Below are 26,695 nucleotides of genomic sequence, written 5' to 3'. Positions count from 1 at the left end.
TTTCAAATCAATATCCAACTCTAACTGAACACAACTCATGGCCCCAGTGTTTCTTGACCCCAAAGCGAACCAAAGCGAACCAAAAGGACTTGAGTTCTTGAGTGGCTGCAGCACTAAAGATGGAGGGACTGAGGAATTTCCCTTTTTCCTCTGAGACCAGTCTAGCTGGACCTCCGCAATCTTTGCAACTGGCAAAAAGCAGGCCATGACAAGAACTGAGCTTGCTTTAAAAGCTCCCAATACGTTCCAATGCAGTGTTACTTTTGCACTAAGTTATTCATTCTGTCCTGAAAGGTGAGAAATGGACGATGCTATCATTACACCTCTGCAGCCTGGGCTGGCCCGCCTGAGCATACACGATGCTCATTCACCTTGAGGGCTACTGAGTTATTCATAGAATTACACAGAGATCTTTTTCTCACCTGCTGGTGTCTTTGATTTGTTAAGGTTCTTGGGCTTCCGTTTTCTGGTTTGAATCCCCTCTTTCCGCATTGCAAGAGGCCTGGGGACCTAGGAGGTTGCAAGTCAACACACACGGTTTTCCAGTTGTACATGATCTGTGACAGTATTTACACACACACACACACAAATACACACTAGGAAGGCCAGATCTGTACAATTCCTCTACAAACTCTGGGACTGAGTCTAAGTGAATCAGGCCTGGAATTCCTTTTGAGCAAGAAATCAATTCTATTAAAAAGATGAGTTGAACACTTACATTTTGGGATACTGTACTAGACCCTGGGGAAACAGACTTAAAGACACAGTTCCTTGCCTGTAGAGTTCACAGTGTGTTGGGAAAGACAGACAAATAGAAAATAACCAGATTTATAGGTGATGTGGGAAAACAGAAAAATAAAAACACTGAACTCTGCCTTGGACTGGGGGAGGGAAAGTGGCAGACTGGCAGGGTCCTCTTTCTAGTATTTTAAAATAGTGTGCCTTGCCTACATCTGGGTTCTTTCAGGCCTGGCCAACCAAATCGTTCAGTCCCTGGTCTATGCTAGTCTCTCCTATGGGACTAATACAGGCCACACCTGCAAATACCAAAGGAAAAGCCACAACCACTTTTCAGATATGAACATGGAATTGTTAAAGAAAGAAGTGTGGGGGATTCCCTGAGAGTCCAGTGGTTACGACTCTGCACTCTCACTACCAAGGGCCCAGGTTCATTCTGTGGTCAGAGGACTAAGCCACCAGAGTGGCTGAGAAATAAAAGGCGGCAGCAGCATACGTGAACTTGAACTGCCTTCCGGTCAACCTAGTCAGATGAGACAGCACCTCCACCTCTGGAGGAAAGCGTCCTTCCCACCCAGCCCTCCTCCCCTCCGCCCACCTGGAGCCTTCTTGAACACCATCCTGACTTCAGAAGAATCCTGCCCTCATGTGCACCCCCACCCATATTAGTACTTTAAAAACATTGTCATAAAATGCAAGCCACATAAAACTTACCACCTTAAGCATTATTAAATGTATAGTTCAACACTCAAGCATATTCACACTGCTATGCAACCGTCTCCGCCATTCATCTCCAGAACGCTTTCATCTTGCAAAACTGAACTCTCTGCTCATTAAACAGGAACTCCTTATTTTCCTCTCCCCTTACCCCCTGGTTGTACTTTCTTGGGGTATCTTTTCCCATATACTAATATGAGTCGGTATACAATCAAATAGATCTTTTTCTTTTATGGCTTAAGAGCTTTGAAAACTTGCTGAAGAAGAGCTCTCCTCCCATCCCCCAGGTTACATAACCTGACCCTCTACATTTTCTTCTAGTATTTTTACTGTCCCTTTTTAAAGAAGTTTTACGTTTTATATCTTTAATACACCCAAGTTTATTTTTGGTTTTGGTAGGAGGTAGAGGCCAAGTTTCATTTTTGTGTTTCAGACTGTGTCAGCACAAGCATTCTTAAAAACCTATTCTTCATCCATTGAATTGTTACCTTTGTTATATATCATACTACCACATATACAGACTACTTTTGAGTCTCTCCATCAGTAAAACAGGAATTAGACTTATGTAGTATTAAAGATGGAAGTGATGTTCCCTAGCAATGTCTCTGCTATGGTCTGAACGTGTATCCTCCTCAAACTGATATGTTCACAAACCTGTAATCCAAGGTGATTGTGTTAGGAGGTGGTGCCTTTGGAAGATGATGAGGTCATGAGGTTGAGCCCTGATGAATGGGATTAGTGGCCTTATACAGGAGACCCCACAGCATCCTTGCCCCTTCCACCATGTAAGGACACAGTAAGAAGTCTGCCACCAAACAGGGGGTCCTCCCTTGATCTGGCCTCTGATCTCAGACCTCCAGCTTCTAGAACCACAGAAATTAATTCTTGTTGGTTAAGCTGCTCAGGAGGGCTTCCCTGGTGGCTCAGACAGTAAAGAATCCATTTGGAATGTAGGAGGCCTGAGTTAGATCTCTGGGTAGGGAAGATCCCTGAAGAAGGGAATGGCTACCCACTCCAGAGAACTTGCCTGGAGAATTCTTGCCTGGAGAATCTCCCTTGGACAGAGGAGCCTGGCAGGCTCCAGTCCCTGGGGTTGCAAAGAGTCGGACATGACTGAATGACTAACACACACACACACACACACACACACACACACACACACACACACACACACACACACACGCTGCCCCGTAGGCCTCCCCGGGGCTCAGTCAGTAAAGAATCCACCTGCAATGCAGGAGACCCCAGCTGCCCAGGCTATGGCATTGTTTCAGCAGCCTTAATAGACTCTGGACCTTCCAGATTGAAGTATATGTAAGAAGGAGACAATGAATTATGATCTGTGGGGAAGAAGAGGGATGAGACCCAAGCTGTGGAGTACGGGACGTGGTGCGCAGGGAGCCTTACGCCATGGAGCTTCATGTAGAGGCCGCAGGCATTACACACTGGCTCGCCCTCGGCGTTGCGGCGCCACAGCGTGGTGGTGGTGGTCTGGCAGTTGGCGCAGGAAAGGCCCACTCGGCGCGAGGCAGACTGCAACACAGGAGACAGACCCTTCAGGCCCAAGGCAGGTGCCGCGGCATCTGCTTCACCAGGAGCAACCGCGGGGCGGGGCCACGCGAGTCTCAGACTCGCCGCCACCGCAAGGGATGCTCTGGTGCTGCGATGCCCGGATGCTGGGAATCGGGTGCCCCAGCCTTTCACGGGTGCATGGGACCGAGGGCTGGGCTGCCGGAGACAGCAAATCCTGGTCATTCCTGCTGCGTCAGCGACACTATCAGTCACTCACGTCAGGGAAGAGCCCAGCAACCACTGGGCACTGTAGGCAGTAAAACTTCTCCCCAAAGTTGAATTAACCTGGGCCTCAGGGGTGGGAGTTGACAATTACTGTATCCCAGAGACTTCAAACACTGACTTCAAGAGAGGGAAGCAAGCTCCACGGTTTATCCCCTCTGTTCTTCCTTCCCTAGTATCTGTGAAAGCTATTGGTCAAAATTAAATCGTGGTGGGAATGACCAGGAAATTAGGAGCCAAAACTTGCTTCTATCTCCTCCCCAGCCACAGGGCCCAGTACACCCTCACATAATCTTTGGGTTTGTCAGCAGATCAACTGAAAACTGAGGAAGTCACAACATAAAAAGGAAGAGTCAGCCTTCCTCATGGGGTTGACGTGAGCACAGGAGACACACCACACAATGCGGGCAAGGCATAGCCTCACTTTTCACTTCTGCATAATTAAGGGGTTGAACTAAACGGGCCGGACCATCCTCACAGTTCAAACTAACACTGAAGGTGGAAGAAATGACTCTTTGCCACCCACCCAACCCTTCAACCTGCACCTTCTTTGACAGATAACTTGAAACCCCCAGATTCGAAACCAGGAGCTTCCCACCGAGGCTGAGCCCGAAGCCAGGAACTGAGAGAAGCAGAGACGCAAGCCCCCTGCCCCCTGCCCCCTGCCCCCTGCGCTGGCCACGCGGCACCAGGCCCTGGCTTACCAGGCGGCGCTGGGGCTTGATGAGGGGCCGGTTGATGCCGTTCATCTTGTGGTAGAGGCCGCAGGCGTTGCACAGGTAGTGTCCTGTCCCGTCCCGCCGCCACAGAGGGGTGGACATGGCCCCGCAGTTGACACACTCTCTGCCTTCCGAGAAGTCATCAAACATATCTACTGGGTGGGAAGCAACACAGAGGATTAGCTCTCTGCTTACGCCCGGAAATCTCACATCGGACAACCCAGAGACCACAGTAACAATGGCCTTTCCTTGCAAGGAGGGGCAGACTGGTCACCTTGGGCTGCAATGTTCTTCCTCACTCTGCCCTCACCCTGGAGAACCGGCTCCGAGGCCTGTCCTGGGGGGTGGACATTTTAGCGCCGACATCACAGACACAGCAGGGCTCTCCCTGGTTGCAACAACAGGAAGGGAGGGCGGCAGAAACCACCAGCACCTGGACCTCCCGCTCCTTCAGAGCTGGGGTCTCACCCGACACTGAGTTCCACTCAAGACCTTCTTTCTCTCTTTTTTTCCTTTCAGAATTGAGATTTCAGTTCCTTTTCAGTAAAAAGATAATAAATATTTACTTCAAGAAAGTTAAATGCTGAAATGTGTGAAAAGAATATAGGAGACACATGTAATCCTATAACTCAAAGATCACCATGTTATTAAGTTTGTTCTATTACATCCTTGGTAATACTTTATATATTGACATAGGTTTGCCTACTTGAGGTCAGGCCATGTCATTTTGAGCCTGTCTTTTCAGTTCATATCAAAGCATTTTCCCATATTAGAAATTCTTCAGAAACTTTAGTGTAGATTATTCCATCACAGAAATGCACCATCCTTTATTCTCACTGAATTTTTACTAAGCCATTACCCAGTTTCTGATTTTTGTAGACACAGCTCATTCGGTAAACCACTCTTAGCATTTCTGGTTATTTCTCAGGATATTCCCCTAGATATAGAATTACTGAGCCAAAGGGACTCTCTTTTTTGAAAGCTCTTGAAATTTTCAAACTTCCCTGCATGAGAAGGTTGTAATTCATTTTTCTCATTTCAATATCTGTATGATTATGCTATGTCCAAGTCTGACATTTTTCTTGCTTACTGGAACAAAGAAATAAAGGTGCATATTATGAGCAATGATGCCTTAGAGTGGAACCCGTCCACAGGAACGTGGCCATCCCTGCCACTCCCCTGCACTCGATCACATGCCCCTCCCTCCCCCGCATGCCCCTCCCTCCCCATCCCCTTTGTCTTCCATGGTCTATAGAAATTTTTAAATATTTACTTATCGATTGATTGATTGACTGATTTGGCCATACTGGGTCTTAGTTGTAGCATGTGGGATCTAGTTCACTGACCAGGGGTCGAACTCAAGCTCCCTGCATCGGGAGCTCAAAGTCTTAACCACTGGACCACCAAGGAAGTCCTAATGTCTATAGAATGTGACAACTGACATATTTCACTCATGTCATCCTGCTGAGATAGGTTGGGCCAGTTTTCTTATTCCCTGTTATCTATATAAAGCCTGGTTAAGAACTCCCAGAAGTCTCTCTGACTCCACAGTATTGCTTCCTATTTTGACAAATTTTATATACTTTCTAATTTTCTGTCCCTAAATACAGCCATTCTGGTGTCCAGATTGTTCTCATCCTACTACGAGAAGCAAGAGTGGATTTTTCTCTAGTTCACGGGGAGACTTGAGGAGGAGGGTAACACCTTTCTCTGCCATCAGGACTTAGCCCCCTTGCCCTGGGGGTTAAGGTCTCACATTCTGCCAGTTCTGTGGGCCCACTACCTGCTCTAAGGGAACATGAGCTAAGAGAGAAAAGGATGGTGGGGGGCCCTCCCCTCAAGTCTGGGTACACAAACAGTCATTTGCACCTGCAAACAAGTAACTGTGAGTCAATAGTGTGCAGGTGTGAGGGGCTGTTTGCTCAGTCTGGGGAGCTGAGCACACACAGTCACAAGAGAGGCTATTTTTGCACCCAGGTCACACTGAGAACCCTCCAGCAAGGTCACTGGCCTTCAGAGCCCCACATGGTATGACGACTCCTGTACTCAGCTTTCTTTCCCAAACCTGGGGCAGGCGTCAACAACCTGCACGTCACCCTCCACCCACCACTGCCACCCCATCCTTGCCTGCTTGCCCTGCTGCCCTGACCCAGCCTTTTGGTGAGAGGGCTGGAAAGGCCAAGGGAGTTCATAAAAGGCCCTCAGACCAAGGAGAGGCTCTTGCAATGTCCTCATTTGTAGCGTGTTTGGAATCAACACTAGATGGCGCTACAGCCTCAAAATACATACTCGGCATTCGGGTCTAACTCCGGACAGAGGCTTTCCACAGCACCTTCCCATTCCAAACCCAGTACAACTCAATTCTTTTTTTTTTTTTCCAGGCCCAAATGTGGCCCAAATGGGAAAACGAACTCTTATTTAATTACCATCCAGCTTTCAACATTTTGTGGCCAATCTTGTCTCATGTATACCTCTACCCACTTTCCCTACCTGATTTTATTTTTAAAGAAAATCAGACTTTCTGCCATTTCACTAATAAATATTTCAGAACGTGCCTCTCACAGATAAAGAGTCACAGTCTTCTCCTTTTAAAGATGAGCAAACCAACCTCTTTCCTATGTTCCGGTTCATTTAAAGAAGGCTGCACAGAGGTTTCTCAATTCATTCCTCTTTTTTTGGAGGGAACATTCCCTTTTCTCTTCACCCTTACTGTTTTACATCCCAGACAAGGTCTCATCCCAGGAGCCTCCCCAGCAGTTCCAGTCTCTCTGCTGGTTACTAGCCTGACGCGTTGAGAACCCAACACCAAGGTTTGTGTTAGAAACACCTTCTCACCTGCCACACAGAATGGGTTACACAGTCAAGCAACTATTTTACAGACTGGGGAAAGGCACTGGAGGTCGGCAAGTATGTATTTGTCACTGACAAATATTTACTGAGTACCTGCTATTTAAGCACTCTGACAGAGGTCATAGGAGCTATGAACACCAATGCCCTGGTTGGGCAAACTGGGCCAGAGTATCAGCAATGAATAACAGTATAAATGAACTCATTTGGGCCATGTATCTTTAAAAAAAAAAAAAGGGGGGGGTGCTGTGCTGGGTCTTCATCGATGCACAAGGGCCTTCTCTAGTTGTGGCAAGTGGGGGCTACTCCCTAGTTGCAGTGCTCTGGGTATACAGGGGCTTCTCATCGCGATGGCCTCTCTTGTTGCTGAACATGAGCTCAGTTGCTCCACGGCATGAGATTGTCTCAGACCAGGGATGGAACCCGTGTCTCCTGCATTGGCAGGTGGATTCTGTACCATGGGGCCACCAGGGAGGCCCTGGGACACATATCTGAAGCAAGTTGGGTATTATGGTGGCAGAGACTGCTTGTCCGAGGTAGAAGGCACCGAAGTCTGACCCAGAGTGAAGAGTCAGGCGTTAAGCAGCCAGAGGAAAGCTGTTAAGGGCGAGCTTCCTAAAAGCATCATAAACGCACCACGTCTGCCTACAACCCACACCTCCAAATGGGCAAAGTCTCCAAGTCTTCTACCAGATCTTGTCACCTGACCTACCCAATGGAATGTTACACAGACGTAAATGAGACAACCCAATGATAGAGAAAAATGCCTACCTCCCATGCTAAATAAAAAATGCAACCTGCAAAACATCCTATACACTGTGAGGGCAGCTGAGACCGCCAGGAAGGGGCTTCTTACATTAGGCTAATAAATTGTGTGGCTTGTTCATTTTTCAAAGCATCATTCTGAAATGTTATAATTGCTTAGCTTTTAAATATGATGAAAAAATCAGAAAACAAAAATTTTTGATCATTTGCAGCAACTCCCACTATGCCATGGGGGAAGGGACCTTTTATTCTCTTACATCTGACACAAGCAGGATCCTGATGGGCCAAAGAAGGGAAAGCAAGTTCAAACACTGCTGCTGAGCTCCCGCTCTGGGGGAGGTGGGAGGCGACAGGCTGGGAGCCCAAACCAGCACTGACATCTGTGTGAACCTTGGTAACAACCGCCTCATTACATAGACGTGCCCTGGGTGGGACTTCCCGAGGGCAAGTGGGCAGCAGCCGGATTTCTAACGAGGAAGGCCATGGCCATCAAAAGCCCCACCCACCCAGTGCCGGGCATCTTGGGATCTGGACCAACCACCTAGGCAATGGGAATCCAGCTCTCAGAAGTGGGTCAGTGTTACCCCATATTCAGAGGAAAGACTTGTAATAAAAGTTGTAAAGTACTTTGCAAATAAAAGGAAAAAAAAAAAACTCACAACAATGGCTGTAAAGAGGTCTGCAAACACCCAATGAGATAACAGTGATAGGTTATTGTCAGGGCTGGAGGGGTTGGGAGAGAGTGGGAACAACCAGGGAGAAACTGGGAGCTGGGATTTGGGGAGAAGGAACAGACAGAAGAGCTAGATTTGGAAATCTGACCTTTTCTCAATTGTAAGGTGTATCACTCTCAGACTTGACCCAGTTTGAGACTCATAGGCAGAGTGAACTTGCAGGCAGGTTGACTGGTCTGGGGCTGCTCCTCATGGGAACTCTTAATTCATGATCATTTTAGCAACCAAAAACAGAAAATGAATTGAGCCCTCACCCCAGGACTGGGGATTTAACTCCTCACTTCCATCCATGCCCAATTTAAAAAATATTTTAAAGGAGGGGCACAAACCCAGCCTGGTTTGTTCTGTGTCCAATTTATTAATAGTACGGATATGCCTAGGAATTAAGGCAGACTACGCCCACCCAAGTGCCTGCAAGAAAAATGTGGGCCAGGAGGTTGAAGGATCCCACCCTGACTTCCCCCATGGCTAGCTGACGCAAACACGGGCTGGGAGCTGACCTCTCCCGGCCGCCTCCATCAATCTTGGGGAACCCACCCACAGGCTGGCCAGCAAGTCAGGGCTGGGAGAGGGGCTGATGGGAGAGGAAGAGAGGGGAGGTGGTGGGGGAGAAGTGAGAGGACTCAGAGGCCGGGATCACAGTTGGCAGCATCCACTGGGTACTGCGAGAAAGCTGTTTTGTCTCCCTACAGACAGAGAGAGCGAGCTCAGGCTGATGGACTTGGCCACGTTCATGCCAGCCGCTGGGTTGGAGCAGCAAAGCTGGCTCTGCTGTGCTGCAAAGGTGCCCTTCATGCCTTCCCTCTTCAGGGGGGCTACCACTTGCTGGGTCTTGAGCCAGAGCTGGGAGAGAAGAGACCCTCCTCTCCCCCAGTCCTCAGATGCTGAGTGCACCAGGTGCCTGTGCTTCTGGTGGGGGCACCAGAGCCCAGATACCTGCCGTGTATGTGTCTGCTCTGCCTGCCTTTGAAGCAAGTGCTGGACATAGAGATATACTAGGCAAAGCATAAAACGTGGAAGTGTTAGTTGCTCAGTCATCCCCAAGTCTTTGTGACCCCAAGAACTGTAGCCCACCAGGCTCTTCTGTCCACGGCAAGTCTCCAGGCAAGAATACTGGAGTGGGTTGCCATTCCCTTCTCCAGAGGATCTTTTCCACCCAGGTCTCTTGCATTGTAGACAGATTCTTTACTGTCTGAGCCACCAGGGAAGCCCATATTAGGCAAAACTGGGGCAAAAATCTCTGCCCTAAGTTGTCTTGATCTAGCTGGGGATGCACAACTCAAAGCAAATAATTTTATTAAATGTGGCAAATTGCCATGAAGCCTGGGCTTCATCACCAAGCCCCACCCCTCACGCCCACCCCCAGCACATCCTCAGCTGTCCCAGGTCACTCTGCAGTCTATCTGGGGAGGGAAGACATACAAACACAATGGAAATTACCCATGCCCAGAGCACTAATTCAGTGGTGCAAAATCAAGGCCAGAGTGGGTGCGAGGCCAGGCCGGGTGAACAGAGCGGAGGGGCTGCCCAGAGATGGGACAGAGCCAAAGGGGCTTCAGGACGTCCAGCCCCACTCAGACGTCCCCTGCTGAAGCCCAGCCCCGAGTCCCATCCAAAGTTCAGCGGACACTGTGCTTCGATTTCCCGACAGGCCAGGCTCTGTCCCTGGGCTGGCGCCTTGGTTTGAGGCACGAGCAGCAAACAAATCCCAAGGTTTTTGGGCAGCGACTGAGCCTTCGGTCTTCTGGGCTTCGTCAGGCCCGGCCGGTGACAGGCAGCTGGGCGGGGAGGGCAGACACAGCTCAGGCAGCGACCGGCTGGCTGGCAGGATTAGAGCACCTATTTTGGAAGCTCCTGCTAAACAGAAGCGGTTCTTGCTGGGCCGGGCTGGAGCTGCCCTGCGGAGCGGGAGCTGGGGGCCTGCCTCTGAGCGCCCGGCAGGGCACGTGGGAGATGCACAGAGAGTACCTACTACATCCCAACCCTGACCCACGAGGGGCGGGATAGCTTTAGCAATTTACAAACAAGGAAGCTGAGAAGAATCTGCATGAAACATGAGACCCACTACATTTCCTTTTCTTTCTTTCCTTTCTTCCTACTTTTTTTTTGCCACACCATGTGGCTTATAGGATCTTAGCTCCTGGACCAGGGATCGAACCCATGTCCCCTGCAGTGGAAGCACAGAGCCGTAACCACTGGACCCCCAGGGAAGTCCCTGAACTACATTTCTTAATATCGACTGAGCGATATGAGAGACCTTTAAACTTTTATTCAGATGACTATTGTAATCGTACTGGAAATAGATGTCTACCAACACACATACACACTCCAGTAGCATTTACCGAGGAGCCTGGCCACCAACACACACACACACTCCAGTAGCATTTACCGAGGAGCCTGGCCACCAACACACATACACACTCCAGTAGCATTTACCGAGGAGCCTGGCTTTGGACTTGAGGTGAGAGTTAAAGAATGAGTCAGGTTAAGAAAATAATCACAAGTAAGCAAGGACATCCTGAAAGGACATCATGCTGCCAAGAATTAATACCACCTCATATGCTTTGGCCACCTGATGTGAAGAACTGACTAATTGGAAAAGACCCTGATGCTGGGAAAGATTGAAGGCAGGAGGAGAGGGGGATGACAAAGGATGAGACGGATGGAATCAGCGACTCAATGGACTTGAGTTTGAGCAAGCTCTGGGAGTTGGTGGTGGACAGGGAGGCCTGGCATGCTGCAGTCCATGGGGTTACAAAGGGTCAGACACAACTGAGTGACTGAACTGAATATGTTAAGAAAAATGACACATCACACAGAGAAAGACTCCGTGGGGCAACCAGTGATGACACAGAAGCAGCTGTGGGAAGAGACAAGCTTTTCCATTCTGTGGACCAACTGATCCTTTCTTGAAGCTCTACAGGCTCCCAAGCATCCGCCTCCATTCCTGTTTGGTCTGCATTCACAGCAGGGACAGAGTGGGAGGGAGGCCCAAAAGAGGTATGTTAGTGGGGTTCAGAGAAGTTAAGTCTTGTCCAGTAAATAGAGGAGCTCAGATTTCAACCCAGAGAGACTGGCCAGTCTCTTAACCGTGGGCCCAGAGCTCCACCAGGTCCTGCCGGCAGATGGATGGCTTGACCATCTTGCCGGGGGCCTGATTCTCCTCCCAGTAGCAGACGGTGATTTCTGAACACGAGCAATTAAAAAATCACTATGTGCAAGACAGTTGTGACATGACACGTTAGCAGCGAGGACCACAACAAGTCCAGCACCGACGTATGCCTGTCTACCCAGCTCACCTGCATCACAGAAGCACCTCAAGGCACGTGCGTTTCAATGCCGTTCAGCACACCAGCTTGGGAAATGCCTCCTGGCCTGCCTCTCTGTGACCCTCAAGAGTCCCCAGGTATAGGGATATAATTAGCGTGTAAAGATTTCCCCATGACTGAAGGGGTAGTCGCTGACGTGGGAGAAATTTCTGGGAGCTTTAGGTTTGTGTTTGTTTACTTGGCCGTGTCTTTGTTGCTGTGTGAGTTTCCCTCTAGTTTCGGCGCGGGGGCTGCTGTCTAGTTGCAGTGCTCAGGCCTCTCACCCCGGCGGCTGCTCTGGTTTAGGAACACGGGCTCTAGGGCGCGAAGGCTCACCTAGCTGCGGTACACGGGCTCAGCAGTTGTCTCCTGGGCCCTGGAGCACAAGCTCAGTAGTTACAGCTCGTGGGCCCAGGTGCTCCATGGCCTGCGGGATCTTCCTGGATCAGGAATCAAACCTGCACCACCTGCCCCGGCAGGTGGGTTCTTTACCACTGAACAACCAGGGAAGCCCTCTGGGTGCTTTAGAACTCACAGTTGATCCTTGGTGAGCATGGTGTCCTGAGCCTCCCGCATTGTGCACGGTTAAGTCCATGAAGGATACAGACCGCCTCATGGTTATCCGCGGCGTTAGGTTCTGAGCATATTTACTTTGCTTGCTGTATCTATAAGCGAAACACATGTAGACTCCCAGGAGAGGATCCCCATGGCCCCTTTCCACTTGTCATGCATGGGCTTGGGAAACTGTCTTCAAAGTAGACAAATAAACAAAGAAAGAGACACTCAAAAGATTGTGTTGTGTTTTAATTTCGATTTTAAAACTCTTCCTAATGTTGATATTTTATCCTTCTAACAATAAATGTTTTTACAAACACTGTTTTGCCAAGTGGTCTCCTGGTCCTCTGTGGGCTCCCCCTTCCCACATCCTGTCCATTTTTACCCAGTGGATGAGCTGCCCAGAGGCTTCCCCAAGGGGCCTGGGGAAGAACCCTGCAGACATGAGTGAGGACTCTGTCAGCTGCGGCATCCAAGAGACACCCTGTCCTGCAGCCCTCCGCCTCTAAACCTGGAACTAGCGGCTCCTCCTCTTTGCACCACCCCCCCCCCCCGCCCACTCCATTGGACTGGCTAGGGTACCACATAACTCGTCATTTACAGTAGAACACTTCTGAGGGAAAGGTGCTTGTTACTAATTATTCTGGGTTACTATTTTGTTGTTGTTCAGTTGCTAAGTCGTGTCCAACTCTTCGCCACCCCATGGACTGCAGCACGCCAGGCCTCCCTGTCCCTCACTCTCTCCCGAGTTTGTCCAGGTTCACATCCATTGGATCAGTGATGCCATCCAACCATCTCATCCTCTGCCACCCTCTTCTTTTGTCTTCAATCTTTCCCAGCATCAGCGTCTTTTCCAATAAGTTGGCTGTTCACATCTGGTAACTGGCTTAACATCAGACGTATGGCCACTCTTGGCAGAACTCAGGTATAAGACCTACAACTCTGACACTTACTCCCCCGGGGGCCCCCCGGACACTCATTCCTCCCCAGTGTCACCACCTCCCAGACAAGGTGTACGCAGAATGCAAGGAGAGAGGTGCCCCAAACTGCTCTGAATGCTGGCTTCTCTAGTTGGCCACTGACGTCTCCCAGCTCCCCGGGTTCAGGCTGGGTTTAGCCTTTGGCTCAGCTACAGCCACAGGAGCCCTGGGTGGGCATCGGCCACAGAAAATATTTGCTGCTTCCTGGACTCTGGGTACTGAGCCCAAACACACCCCCATTCCTTCTCTGTGCCTGGTAAGCTCTGAGCAGCCCCTCATCCTGGTGCTGGCTCCTGGAGGGTGGGCACACAAGTCTTGAAAACTGGAAGAGATGTCTGGGTGACTATGTGGACATTTGGTGGAGGAAACCAAGGTCCAAAGATGGTGAGTAAGTCATCTAAGTTTCCAGAACATTCTGTGACCTGATCTTTGCCCTCCCCAGCCCCATGCTGCTCTGAGGCCGGTTCACTTCATCTGCAGTGCTCCGCACACAACAGAAACTCAGAACATTTTGACTGAACAGATTTCAAAATCCAGCGCCCTATAAGCACTCAGTGAGGCAGCAGTCACACCAGTAGGACAGTGTACATCTGAAGGCTCTGCTCCTGCCCTGCCTGATTGCCTGGTCACTGAGATCCATGTTCCTGGACACACATCATAATTCAGGTGAGGGAATTATCTACACAGGGCCACAAGTTCTCCTAGCTATAAATACACATATACACATAGTGTACATATACACCCATCTGTGTGTGTGTGTGTGTGTGTATATATATATATATATATAATACACCCATCTGGGTGTGTGGATGGATGGATATGGGAAAGTACTCCACGAAATGCATTAAAAATCAGCCAACTCTAGCGATAAAATTGCTCTAATAATTCATTAAGATATATCAAAAAGACTCCCCAATGCTCCCAGAGATAGAGAGAGAGACAGACAAGAAGGGAGAAATATTTATATGTTAGGTGTTAATGGCAAAACACTAGCAACAACTCAAATATTCACTGGTAGGGGAATGAGTAAGAAAACTAAGATACAGTAAAAAATTTAAAAAAAGAAAACGAGTCGATTTTTTAAATGACAATTAGTAGACTATGTCAAGAATTTTCTCTTCCTGTAACACAGTTCAAAATTCATTAAATCAGCAGCTAATTAAGCAAGCATCTTTGTATTTGGGGGAACGGCATTGGAGGCAGAGGGAACAGCAGTGTGAAATCCCTGAGCTCAGGGGAAATGGATGGTTAAAAATAACATTAATACTGTGAAAGAAGCCGGTCACAAAGATCAGAGGGCGTGGTTCCATTCATATGAAATGTTCAGAATCCACGAGCAAATCCACAGAGAGTAGATTAGCGGTTGCAAGGGGCTGGGGGAGAAGGAATGGGAATGTCTGTTGATAGGTACAGGGTTCTTCATGGAGTGATGAAAGTGTTCTCAAGTTGACTGTGAGACAGACACACAACTCTGTGAACATACTACCATCCACTGTCGTGTACACTTTCAATGAGTGAAATTTACAGCCTGTACATTACATATTACTTGCATAATGCATATTAATAAGGCTGTTGCAAAATAACTAATATCATGTTTAATTTTCAAAAGTATCTCTGCCTAGGCACCAGGGGATTGGAGATGTCGACTTCATTCCTTCAGTTTCCCAGGATCCTCCCATTCCAATGACCAAATGCCTTCTGCACATGGACCTCAGGGCTCAGATTTCCCTCTCAGGACTCAGGTAGCCACTAAGGCACAGGCTAGTCTTCCCACCCCACAGAAGGGGGAGGAAGGTCCTTTCCACAGTGGTCAGGACCAATAAGTGCAGGCATGTACGTGACAAGCTACTCAAAAGCTGCCTGCCAATCTCGCTGTCGACAAAGTCTGGCGCTGGTTCTGGCTCTGCAGAGTCCAGGCCTCCCACCAGCCTGCCTCAGTCACCTAATTGTGCCCTGGGAGAGGACTGTGGGTAAACACAGAGACCGGACATTGATGGAGAGCAGCAGATGGGGACAGGGAGGTGGGCAACATGAGGCTATCTTGGCAAGAGGATAAACACAAGTGCATCTGATCCAGAAACCCCACTTCCAGGAGTTTATCCTGCGGATGCGCTGGCACTTTCATAAAATGCTGCACGTGCAAGCATAGTTACAGTGGCACTTTTTTCCTGCAACAGCAGAGGATTCAGAAAACAACTTATGTGTTCATCAATATGGAACTGTTATTAACTCAATGAGGGTGTGCTGTGTAGCCATGAAGAATGAAAACCTTTTATACACTGATAAGGAATTCTTTCAGAGAAGGCACTGGTACCTTCTCAGTACCCACTCAGTACTCTTGCCTGGAAAATCCCATGGATGGAGGAGCCTGGTGGGCTGCAGTCCACGGGGTCACTAAGAGTCCAACACGACTGAGCGACTTCACTTTCACGCATTGGAGAAGGAAATGGCAACCCACTCCGGTGTTCTTGCCTGGAGAATCCCAGGGACGGCGGAGCCTGGTGGGCTGCCATCTATGGGGTTGCATAGAGTCTGACACGATTGATGTGACTTAGCAGCAGCAGTAGCAAGGAATTCTTTACAAAATATGCTCTGAAATATTAGAAGGTAAGAACAGGGTATAGACGACTCTTTAAAAAAGAAGAGGCATCTGACACTGCTGTATCTAAAATGGATAACCAACAAGGACCTACTGTATAGTACAGGGAACTGTGCTCAGTGTTATGTGGCAGCCTGGATGGGAGAGGAGTCTGGGGGAGAATGGATACATGTATATGCAAGGCAGAGGCCCTTCCCTGTTCACCTGAAACTATCACAACATTTGCTTGTACGCACACCAAGTATCTCTAGGAGGACAGACAAGAAACTGATAATACTGACTGCTTCTAGGGAGACTATAATCTGGTGGCTCAGAAGTACTTTTCAACTGTATTCCCTTGTGAACCTTTTGAATAGTGAACTATGTTAACTTACCTCCTCATTGCAATTAAATAATTCTTTTTATAGGTTAAATAAAGCAATAAAGCAAATAATAAGCCCCCACCTGCATCACCACTGTTTCATGTAGTGATGTGTTTAATTTAGAGCAGGGAAGATTCCTTTTTCTGATTTCCCATCAGAGCATCTTATCTCCCACCACTTCCCAAGTAGGTTCTCAGTCTAACTGACCCACTGTCATCTCTCAGAGCACCCCAGTTCTTATCCCGAGGTGCCCCCAAGTCCAGTCTTCTCGACCAGCTCAGGTCCCAGCCCCTAGCGAATCCTGCTTGGTTTCTAATGCTAGGCTATACCCACGCACACTGCCTGTTTAGATCCTGTTCCTTTTATTAATTAGGAAGACTGAGAAGGTGCTATGGCCAGGCCCTTTATCAGGGCCGTTGAAGGAGACTTATACCAGGCCAGTCTGGGCCCGTTTGACTCTGCAACCTCTCTTCAAGTTTGTGACAGGTTGGAAGGACGGAAAGGAAATACCGAACAAGTTGCCAGACCAGCTCCCTCAGGGATCCAGACAATGGGTCTGCAGGGAAAAGCCTTTTCCTTCCAGCCCAGTGGCCGTCCAAAGGAAACAACTTCCCTTTCACCTCCTGGAATGGCAGCAGCCAGCCAGCCAGCCGGGGAGATTTATGGAGATATAATGTGACCTCTTTATTGCTCTGAATGCTAGGGAGGCATTTCAAGGAGATTTACGCCTTTTGGAAGGGGAGGGGAGCTAAGGTGTAGCACTGTATACATGGGACTACTTTCCTCCTCTGGGGGTTTCTTAGGGATTATTTAATCAAACCCAGGTTAAATTCAATCACCAGCAGTTTATATTTTCTTCTGCCGCTAATCCACCTAGTTATCCTGCAAGCTTTTTGCATGAAACGTGGATTCTAAGGAGAGTCAGGAGGGCTCTGTTTAGCTTTGCGTTCACTTAACATAAAACAAAAAGAAGGATGAAGATCACTTACAGTAGGGCCAGGAGACTGTTCCTCCCCGGCAATGGACCCGGAGAGCACACATTCTATGCACCTATGTTTAGGACCTTCTTCGTAAAATGGAAGTGTTAGACCACATACCAAGGTCCTTCCTAGTTCAAAAATTATCCAGATTAATACCAGATCAAATGTATAAATGACTGTCAGTGATTTTTCTGTCATTTGGGGTTTTTTTAAGCTGCATAACCCTTTCTTCAATGAAAATTTTATTTAGGATTGTGAAATAAAGACAGAGAAGTGCAGCTGACTGAGTGAAAGGATGGCCCAGACTTTTCCCAGATCCCCCCTTGATATATTTAAACTCACACAGTGGCCTTGCGGGGGTCCTCCAACCACCAGAGTACGCAGAAGTATAGCTGCAGGAGTGTTACCTAGGACTCTCTACCAATGATGTGAATGAGAGCCATCTACTGCTTCAATACCACAAACTACATTTACCAAACTTATATGCTGGGAGCAGCGAGGACCAGCTCCAAAAGCGTTACAAGCCAAAACATTCACCAACAGCAGCTTTACCTCTCTTGCTTTGGTCTCCAAAACTCAGAAATAAAATATTTGGAAAAGATGATTTCTAACTCCCTGGGTTGTTTGTTGCTGTTGTTGTTTTTAATGTGGACCACTTTTAAAGTCTTTGTTGAGTTTGTTACAATACTGCTTCTGTTTTATATTTTGCTTTTTTGGCCACGAAGCATGTGGAATCTTTGCTCCCTGACCAGGCCCTGAACCTGTACCCCAAGCACTGGAAGGTGAAGTCTTAACCACTGGACCACCAGGGAAGCCCCTTGCACTCCCTACTTTTTGAATCATCTGACTTGGCACTACATTGGAACTCTTTCCATTCACGTATATATGTATTGCATTTATCCCTATATTTATGTTTAACTTGTATAAATCATTATCGCTTTAATACAAACAGTACAGAAAGATGGCACATGAAAGATAAAAGTCTCCACCATTACCACTATCCTGCTCCCTAGAAGCAACGGAGGTGAACGATATTTCTATTTCCAGACACTTTCTATATTCTTAATTATAATTTTCATATTTAGAAATTACAAAAAGTATCAAAAATAACATAACAATTCCTTTTATTCTTTATCACCATCCCTTATCCAATCACTGTTTTGAATTCACTGTATATTCTTCCAATTCCTGTTTCTCCTCTTACACACACAGATATGCATCCCTGAACATTACAGGCATGGCTTTGTATAAATTGAAATTTCACTTTACACGAATACCCTCATACTGTACATCATGTTTACAAATTTGCTGTTTTAAAAATGTGGAATATTTCAGTAATTGAGAAGAAAAGACTATGACACCACTTTTGAAGCCGGCACCTGGCTTTGCTAAGTCTTAACATTTTTCCATATTTCCTTCCCGTTTTTTAGAGAAATAAAGCCCTGCAGATGGTTGATTCCTATCGTCCCAGTCTCCTCTTTCCCTCAGTGGATCTTGAATATGTTTACAATTCATGTGAATGCTTTTACTTTGGTAAATATATGTGCACAGTTTTTCAAAAAAATACATAGTATTTTGGCATGTCTTAAGCTTCATTAAGCTTCACAGAAATAACATGATATTTGTAGCTTTCTGTAAGTTTTATTTTTGCCTGTTACTATGTTTCTGAGTTTTAATTATGTTGACACATATGGAGCTACTTTGAGTTGCTTTATAGTTTTTCTTTATATTAACAAGGTATACTTAATTTGTCAATTTCATTATTGATGTATATTTAGGTAGTTTTCAATTTTTGCCACAATAATCACTGCAACAGGAATCTTTGTACTTATCTACAGGATGTATTGCTGCTAAGCCGCTTTAGTCATGTCTGACCTTGTGCGACCCCATAGACGGCAGCCTACCAGGCTCCCCTGTCCCTGGGATTCTCCAGGCAAGAACACTGGAGTGGGTTGCCATTTCCTTCTCCAATGCATCAAAGTGAAAAGTGAAAGTGAAGGCGCTCAGTCGTGTCCGACTCTGAGACCCCATAGACGGCAGCCCACCAGGCTCTCCCGTCCATGGGATTTTCCAGGCAAGAGTACTGGAGTGGGGTGCCACTGCCTTCTCTGACAGGATGTACTAGGCTTGTTCAAAACCGTCCATCCCCTGTAGTTATCCACTGCATGTGTCAGACCTCTAGAAACTAGCATGTTAAACTGAACCAACTTGATGGGAGTAACTTTCCACAGGACTTATTTTCCAAAGAAAACATTGCTTCAGTTCAGTTCAGTTCAGTTCAGTCGCTCAGTCCTGTCCAATTCTTTGAGACCCTATGAATCGCAGCACGCCAGGCCTCCCTGTCCATCACCAACTCCCAGAGTTCACTCAGACTCACGTCCATCAACTCAGTGATGCCATCCAGCCATCTCATCCTCTGTCATCCCCTTCTCCTCCTGCCCCCAATCCCTCCCAGCATCAAAGTCTTTTCCAATGAGTCAACTCTTCGCATGAGGTGGCCAAAGTACTGGAGTTTCAGCTTTAGCATCATTCCTTCCAAAGAAATCCCAGGGCTGATCTCCTTCAGAATAGACTGGTTGGATCTCCTTGCAGGCCAAGGGACTCTCAAGAGTCTTCTCCAACACCACAGTTCAAAAGCATCAATTCTTCGGCGTTCAGCCTTCTTCACAGTCCAACTCCCACATCCATACATGACCACAGGAAAAACCATAGACTTGACTAGACAGACCTTTGTTGGCAAAGTAATGTCTCTGCTTTTCAATATGCTATCTAGGTTGGTCATAACTTTTTTTCCAAGGAGTAAGTGTTTTTTAATTTCATGGCTGCAATCACCATCTGCAGTGATTTTGGAGCCCAAAAAAATAAAGTCTGACACTGTTTCCACTGTTTCCCCATCTATTTCCCATGAAGTGATGGGACCAGATGCCATGGTCTTAGTTTTCTGAATGTTGAGCTTTAAGCCAACTTTTTCACTTTCCTCTTTCACTTTCATCAAGAGGCTTTTTAGTTCTCTGCCATAAGGGTGGTGTCATCTGCATATCTGAGGTTATTGATAGTTCTCCCAGCAATCTTGATTCCAGCTTGTGCTTCTTCCAGCCCACCGTTTCTCATGATGTACTCTGCATAGAAGTTAAATAAGCAGGGGGACAATATACAGCCTTGACGTACTCCTTTTCCTATTTGGAACCAGTCTGTTGTTCCATGTCCAGTTCTAACTGTTGCTTCCTGACCTGCATACAGGTTTCTCAGGAGGCAGGTTAGGTGGTCTGGTGTTCCCATCTCTTTCAGAATTTTCCACAGTTTATTGTGATCCACACAGTCAAAGGCTTTGGCAAAGTCAAGAAAGCAGAAATAGATGTTTGTCTGGAACTCTTGCTTTTTCCATGATCCAGCGGATGTTGGCAATTTGATCTCTGGTTCCTCTGCCTTTTCTAAAACCATCTTGAACATCTGGAAGTTCACAGTTGACATATTGCTGAAGCCTGGCTTGGAGAATTTTGAGCATTATTTTACTAGCGTGTGAGATGAGTGCAATTGTGCGGTAGTTTGAGCATTCTTTGGCATTGCCTTTCTTCGGGATTGGAATGAAAACTGACCTTTTCCAGTCCTGTGGCCACTGCTGCGTTTTCCAAATTTGCTGGCATATTGAGTGCAGCACTTTCACAGCATCATCTTTCAGGATTTGAAATAGAGTAGCAAAATTATAAGCCTACTAAGGCACATTGTAAAACCTTTGAAAAGTAGCGCAGCAAGTTTTGTGAATGGAAATGTAGTACTCAAATCACATCTGCTCTAAAAGTTGTAACAAATATAGATGCATTAAAGAGAAATATATATATTCAACAAACACTTACATTTGGCTTCCGTGCTGTTTAACAATGTAGCAAACATCTTTTGCTAGGTGATGCTGTAATAAACATCCCCAGAATCTCAGTGGTTTACTATGTTGAAGTGTTATTTTCTGCTGCTCACACTACACCTCAGTTGGCTGCAGTCCTGTTGTATGCGTGTGCTTCGATTCAATCTGAGACCCAGGCTGACAGTGCAACCTCTACCTGAGTCACCCTGGTCTCATGGCAGGGGCAAAAAAGTGATGCCAATGCTACATAATGACTCTTAAAACTTGTGCTTGGAATCTGCACAAGTGACCTGTAGTCACATGGCCTTGATCAAAGCAAGTCTCACAGGCAAGCCTGTTATCAGGGTGGGAGATGTAATCCTCCCCCTGGAAGAACAGTGCCATCGGCCCTGAACACAAATGGGATCACACCATACAGACCTTTCTGCAGCCTAGTTTCTTCATGGAAGCACATGTATTTGGACACTCCCTCCACCCTCCCCCCAAAAAAGGCCTAAAAATATTAGATCTTTATTGACATAGGATAGGAAAATGGACTGAAGTTCGCTTATGCCCAGGACTTTCTCTTATAATCAACAGCCTGGGGCTGATCAAACTCAGATCCCCACTCCCGCAGAGGGACAATCCCTGCTGGTATCAATCTGCCCTTGTTATCAGAGCCAATTTGAGCACTATCTGGTCTAAATTTTGGTTATAAAACTATCCCCCCTGAAAAATAAGGTTTTTGACAGTGCGGTCACAATATTCTTTAGACTCCAGAGAAAGCTTGAAAAAAATTCTCTTTAAGAATCCTTGCCCTTAGGAAATAACTCCTCCTGTGCCTTAAGAGGGGCTTCCTTGGTGGCTCAGATGCTAAAGAATCCATTTGCAATGCGGGAGACAGGCGTTCAGTCCCTGGGTCGGTCAGATTCCCTGGAGGAAGGCATGGCAACCTACTCCAGCATTCGTGCCTGCAGAATCCCCATGGACAGAGAAGACTTGCGGGCTACAGTCCATGGGGTTGCAAAGAGTCAGACACGACTGCCCAACTAAGCACACACTGTCAGCAAAGACCTATCTCACTCTTTGAAGAGTATTTATTAGTTTTACATGGTGAAAGTACATTTGCATTTTAATCCATAATCCCCACAGTTGTTTAGCTGCACCTGGATATCTGAAAGGATGAACTGCTCATTGCCAGTCTTTTTAGACCATGGGTTCCCCTTTCCCAATGCCTTGGCTGTCTTTCAGCAAGCAATTTTTCACTGCAAACACAGCAGAGCTGTAATGAACATCACTGCCTTAATTTCTGTGCCAGTACCTGTTTAATCTGTTTTGATTTCTGGCAGGACAAGTTCTCTCTTCTTACATCTTATTCATAAAAGCTATCTTGGCTATTCTTGCACAATAACTCATCCATATAAATTTTATAATCATCTTGATAAGTTGTATTTAAGAAATCCTGTTGGGATGTTTGCTGGGACTGCATTAAATTTATAGATTTTCTTTGAGGGGGAATCTGGAAGAAAGGATACTGCTAAGCTTTCCAATCCAAGAACACAATATCTTTTCCCATTTATCCATGTCTTTTTTATATGTCTTTAAGTTTTATAGCTTTCTCCACAGTGATCTTACATGTTTGTTTACCAAAGCTGACCATTCTTTCATCTGCAAATAATGAAAACGTTGCCTCTTCCCTTCCAGTCTCATTTATTTTATTACCAAGTAAATAAATTTATACCAGCCAGAGATCTGAGGGGTATGGACCAGTTCTCAAAGTCTTTCCCTCAACCTGGTTTGAATTTCCATCATATTTGAGAGTATTTCTAAAGGTGGGGCAATGCGTTTTTTCCCACTTTTCACTAGAGGTGAAGACATTTTGTTCCTAAACCAAGATATAAGCACATGGATATCAGACCATATTTTATATTCATTTATTGCATTAGTTTTCTTTTCTTTTTCCTTTTTTCACTCTCAGAGTGTCTGCTGGGCCTCAGTGCCACCAATAAATGTCACAACTTCCTCCAAATGGCTCACCAACTGGACAGATTGGACATGGATGAGGATGGGGACCCAGGCTTCATATTCCTGCTCGCTGCCTGTTGTCCTCAGACCCTACGGAAAGGGCCTCAGACACTGCTTTTGCCCCTAGCTGCATAAGTCATCCTTCAGAGGTTCCTATCTTTTTCACTCTATTTCTATTTGTGCTAAAGTCATTAAAATCCACCCCCTCCTACACACACCCCAAGACTTCACCCTCACTGACTTTCAGAGGGTCAGAGCTGGACATGAGGCATATGGTTCCAATCCACTTGTTTTTACAAAGGAATCAGAAGCTGAGGGAAGCCCATATGGACAATGTAGTTTTCACCTTACAGACAGCCTGATCACCTCCTCTGAGATGGACACCAAGGCCACACCACTCCCATAATAGAGACAGAGGTACAGAGAACCCTGGATCCCAATTCCAGCCCCCCAAACCAGTCAGAGGGAGGAATGTCCAGGAAGATGCATATATTGGGTTACTTAAATAAATTAAAAAAACACACACACAATTCCTCCTTTTCTTCATATTCTTATCCAAATCCACTGAGAATCCAGCAGCCACCATGGGATAGGTACACTTCCTGGCAGAAATCCACCATGCAGGCGACCTGCCCCCTGCTTTCTGGCAAACACAACTTAGCACCATGATGGTATGAACCAAGTGATGCTGGACTTGAACTCTAGGGAAGAGTCCACTGAAGAGGCTCAGTGAGGAAGGGGGTCTCACTTACTCCCAGATTCCCAGAGACAGACCCTGTCTGGGCCTCCTCAGGGCATGTGCTCTCTTCCTTTCGAAATGCAACCCAAAGGGTTTGTTTTTCCCTCATGGACTGTATAGTCCATGGGGTCGCAAGAGTCAGACACGATTGAGCAACTTTCACTTCACTTCACTACATACATGTGCCCCCATATGTAGAAAAAAAATCAGATGTTAAGCTGGATATGTCCAACTATATCCCTAAATGTACACTAATACTGAGAAAGAAGGTAACTCCTAACAAATATTTACAAAGCCCCCATGTAATTCCACCTGGCAACCTAATCTTTCATTAGTAGAACTGAAAAACTCCTATTTGAAATAATATCTGCTTAGTGACAATAGTGAATATTTATTAATGGGTGACTGATGCCTAACACTTAAGGGTGCTATGCTTTAAGAACATTATTCCTGTTACTCTCAATAACCTGATGAAGTGGCTTCTATGCACAATGGGCGTGAACAGTGGACAACACTGCAGTGAGCAGTGAAGAAGTGAAGTGAGTGAAGTCACTCAGTCGTGTCTGACTCTTCGCGACCCGTGGACTGTAGCCCACCAAGCTCCTCCGTCCATGGGATTCTCCAGGCCAGAATACTGGAGAGGGTTGCCATTTCCTTCTCCATAGCAGTGAGCAGTAGAGCTGGAATTTTAAATCAGGTGTCTTGACTCCAGACTCGTGCCCTCAACCACAAGCCTCTTCTGCCGCTCTGTTATCAGCTGCCAAATAATAAAAAGATGGAGGTCCCAACACGAAATATAAGCAAGAGTTCCGAACATGCCAAAAAAAGGTCTGGCTAATGGGCTCTGCCTTCACCGGGAACAGCTGGTCAGACGGTGCATTCGGCCAGCTCTCCCTGGCCCAGCAGATCCATCCTCCCAGTCCGTCTCCCCCCACTGCCCCTTCTGCTTTGTCTTGGGAAAACGGTCCCCTTTATTAATGCCATTCCTGGAGATGTGTTTACACAGGGCAGGAAACTTAATATCAACATTCCCTGAAGGAGAGTGTCTTGTCACTTCTGTGAAGCACTTCAGGCAGGCAGAGACCAGCCTTCCAAATCAACAGGCACTTACGCCCTTTAAACAGAGTCTGATGGGAGAGTTTGTTTCTACAGAGAATCTTGGAGTTCCTGAGCCCGTTTGTTATGATGAGGTTGAGAGGTGGTTACCCGTATACACAAAACCCTCCTGGGTGCCTTAAGAGGCTCTCTAAAAAGGATCTCAAGGAATCTATTTGCAGTGAGAAGGAGGGAGAAGCAGAGATTCAGACACTCAGTGAGTTGCAAAGGACAAATCTGCCAAGGGAAATGCTGCAAGTCTCCATACGCTGGCAGGGGGAGATGGTATGGTTCTGGCTCCAGGGCCAGAGTCCTGAGAGGTTGCGAAGGCTTGGTGTGTGGTGGGGAGGTGGGGGGCGCGGCAGTTTAGAAAGTCAAAGAGGGCACCACCAGGGCCCAGCAGAGCATCACAAGATCAAGGAATGAGGTCGCGTGAATTTTACAAGGTGAACGTGGAGAACACTGCTGCTGCTGCTGCCAAGTCACTTCAGTCGTGTCCGACTCTGTGCAACCCCATGGACGACAGCCCACCAGGCTCCCCCATCCCTGGGATTCTCTAGGCAAGAACACCAGAGTGGGTTGCCATTTCCTTCTCCAATGCATAAAAGTGAAAAGTGAAAGTGAAGTCGCTCAGTCATGTCAGACTCTTCTCGACCCCATGGACTGCAGCCTACCAGGCTCCACCGTCCATGGGATTTTCCAGGCAAGAGTACTGGAGTGGGGTGCCATCGCCTACTCTGCACATAACTATCGATTTTTTTCCAGCTTCCTTCCTTGGTTCCTCTTGCCAGGCATCTCTTTACCTGTGATCACTCCCACCTCCACTAGAGGCCAGTGCTGCCTAGCCACCTCCCCCACCCCCACTCTCCCACCAACTCTCCCCACAACCTGGGGGCTCTCTCCTGTTCTCAAGGCTTCAAAGAGAGTGATGATCCCAGACTGGCTCATCTGCCTCCTGCCACCTACCTGTCCCTCCCCCATGCCTCAGGACCACCGTGTCCAATACGCTGACCCTCCCCTAGATCCCCTGTTGCCTCGTTACCTCTGAGAGCACATCACTGGAGTTTTCTACACTCTCCTCTCTCCCCTGGCCTGCTAGGTTTGGGCTGCCTGAGCCTGATTCTTTTTTTTGTTTGTTTTAATCTTTGTTTGGCTGCGTTGGGTCTTAGTTGCAGCATGTAGGCTGTAACTCCCTGACCCGGCACCCTGCATCGGAAGTGCAGGGTCTTGGCCACTGGACCAACAGGGGAGCCCCTGAGCATGGTTCTTACAACTCCTCGGCCTCCTCCCCTCCCACACTCAGTCCCACCAGGTCCTTCTCCTTGTCAAACTGCTCATGCTCCTCCCTGGACCTCTGCCTCTCAGGTTCCAAGGATGATCCCCTCCTCTCAGTCAAAGTCTCAGTGGGGCCAGACTGCAGGTATGAAAATGTGAGCCGAAGGGGCCACAGACTCTGATGAATTCCTGATTTTATCTTTTCAGATAATGAACGCTCACTTAGTATCTTCCCTGTAATTGTATCATGTACGGCAAAATGAGTGAGGTGGGATTCTTACCCTGGAAACACTTCCTATGTAGTAGAACTATAATCCAGATTAAAGGGCAGCACCAAGGATAGACAGGTTGAGAACGCTGGTCGTGTACAAGTCTCAGGAATCCTGTCTGTGGGCGAGTCGTGCATTCATGACAAGATCCAGCTCTGCTCCCTCTGGGCTACCGAGAGGCAGCATGAACCTGATTTCTTTCATTCTTCCTTGTTTGCTTCTGTTTCTTCCATGGTCAGGTGAGTAAGAAGAAACAAATGTGTTTGCATTAAAAAGCCAGAATGAAATGACTAGGGTAGAAGGAAAAATGAGGCCATGCATGCCTAGTCGCCCAGTCGTGTCTGACTCTTTTGCGA

The 26,695-nt window shown here is 47.2% G+C and overlaps 1 protein-coding gene across 4 annotated transcripts in view; it reads right to left on the bottom strand.

The window, feature by feature from the left end:
- Positions 1-26,695, bottom strand: part of GATA4 (GATA binding protein 4) — a 79,634-nt gene that overhangs the window by 4,437 nt on the left and 48,502 nt on the right. For 2 of the 4 annotated variants that reach the window (XM_069576755.1, XM_069576754.1), the window contains exons 3-5: positions 3,954-4,120; positions 2,863-2,988; positions 423-510 (exon numbers count right to left, since the gene is read on the bottom strand). In XM_069576755.1, the coding sequence (XP_069432856.1) occupies positions 423-510; positions 2,863-2,988; positions 3,954-4,120 (381 nt within the window). Of the gene's footprint in view, positions 1-422; positions 511-2,862; positions 2,989-3,953; positions 4,124-26,695 lie in introns of all 4 variants that reach the window. The other 2 variants (XM_069576753.1, XM_069576751.1) reach the window with 1 other exon arrangement.

The sequence above is a fragment of the Ovis canadensis genome, chromosome 2 (assembly GCF_042477335.2).
Source record: "Ovis canadensis isolate MfBH-ARS-UI-01 breed Bighorn chromosome 2, ARS-UI_OviCan_v2, whole genome shotgun sequence".
In the NCBI taxonomy this organism is placed as follows: Eukaryota; Metazoa; Chordata; class Mammalia; order Artiodactyla; family Bovidae; genus Ovis; species Ovis canadensis.
The sequence above is the reverse complement of the archived record's forward strand: the minus strand, read 5'-3'. Positions and strand labels throughout refer to the sequence as shown.